Raw genomic sequence first — 1,560 nt, forward strand, 5'->3', positions numbered from 1 at the left:
TGTGTGTGTGTGTGTTATAGTAGAGGGTTATACGGCGGTTTACAGGGAATCAGACTTAGACTGCTCACCTCTCTAGCTTCAACAGCACAAGGTCTGCTTCGACTATCAAGGCACCCCGGAAATAGCAGGTCACAAAAGAGTGACAAACATACAAAAGAAGTAGAGGAAAATGACAACAGTAAGGATTAGGAAAAAAAAGCAGCAGTTCCCTGTTGTAGATCAGGCACAGTTTTGAGCGTGACATGAGTCAGCCCTTTACAATTCTACTATGCTCGAACGAGAAAAGTCCCCCTTAGGGAATGGCCTAAAGACACTACAGTCAGTGGCACTGCCCCGGGGGGTTGTGTGTGTGTGTGTGTGTGTGTGTGTGTGTGTGTGTGTGTGTGTGTGTGTGCGTGTGTGTGTGTGTGTGTGTGTGTGTGTGTGTGTGTGTTTGAGTGTCTGAGTAAGTACGAGCGTAAGTGAGTATGGCTATAAGTGTGTGCATGCATGTTCGTAGGTCTGTATGTGTATTGTGCTGTTTTCGTTAAAAAAAAAAATTTAAAATTTTAACCACAAGAAGTAGGCTATTGTATTGGGCTTGCATGCTATGAGAGAAAAAAACACTGAGTTTTAAAAAAAAGTATTATTAGTCTGAGATGTTCGAGGTTTTTAACAAATAATAATAAATACACACAAATCACGTTCTAATTACCCTCAAACGTATTCTGATTGCTGTTGTGTAATAATTTTTGGACAACACATCCTGTCTCGGAGTGATAGGCCATTCATAGCAATAGAACGATCAGGAGGCTGTTTGACAATAAAAATCGAATTTGAACTTTGAGACAAGTTAAAGACACAGGTCACTTCATGATGTCGAGCACACGTAGGCAGAATGTAACACATACACAATATGAAAGTCAAAGATAACAGCTACCTCTTCAACACAAAGTAGGAGTATGAGCCCAGATTGATACGCAACCGATCAGCTGATTTTTACCCAGATACTTTATCAGTGACGATGATAGTGGCATGGCAAAGGGCAGGGACTTGGTACGAATTCAAAGGCGCAGTAATGACATGTCACAAAAAGTTGAGGTTCCTTTTGGGATATGAATAAAATAACAAAGCAAATCATCTCTCACTGACACGGTGTGTTGGGTTCTATATGTCGATACTAGAGGTGCACAGTGATGTAAATTAGTAAGGCAGGGCTGTCTTTGTTCCCATCTTCCGTGTACTGTCTTGAGAAGTACCAACAGAGAGATCACATTTTTATCCTCTTTCGTTATTTTGTCGCTAATGTGATACATGCCAAGCATGATGTACAAAGGACCAGTGCTTTGCTTTGTGTTTCTTCTGACATTATTTGGAGTTTCAAAGCAGACAGATGAAGGTATGCTGTGCTTCATAATTGAAACGGATATCAAGTTCATATTAATTTATTTTTATTGGTATCCTAAAGATTCAGATGCGAAGGTTCCTATGAAATAGGAAATTACAACAATTTATAACTTCTCAGATGGGTTTTTGTTCTGTCTTATCACTCCATCCCATCCTCCCCCACCCCACCCCCAC

At 40.5% G+C, this 1,560-nt stretch overlaps 1 protein-coding gene across 1 annotated transcript in view; it reads left to right on the top strand.

Moving 5' to 3' along the window:
* Positions 1–1,115: 1,115 nt before the first annotated feature.
* Positions 1,116–1,560, top strand: part of LOC101852060 (yolk ferritin) — a gene marked incomplete in the record, with an annotated part of 23,345 nt that continues 22,900 nt past the window's right edge. The window contains 1 exon segment of the mRNA XM_005089069.3: positions 1,116–1,378. Within this exon segment, the coding sequence (XP_005089126.2) occupies positions 1,294–1,378 (85 nt within the window).

The sequence above is a fragment of the Aplysia californica genome, unplaced genomic scaffold (genome assembly GCF_000002075.1).
Source record: "Aplysia californica isolate F4 #8 unplaced genomic scaffold, AplCal3.0 scaffold00002, whole genome shotgun sequence".
NCBI lineage: Eukaryota > Metazoa > Mollusca > Gastropoda > Aplysiida > Aplysiidae > Aplysia > Aplysia californica.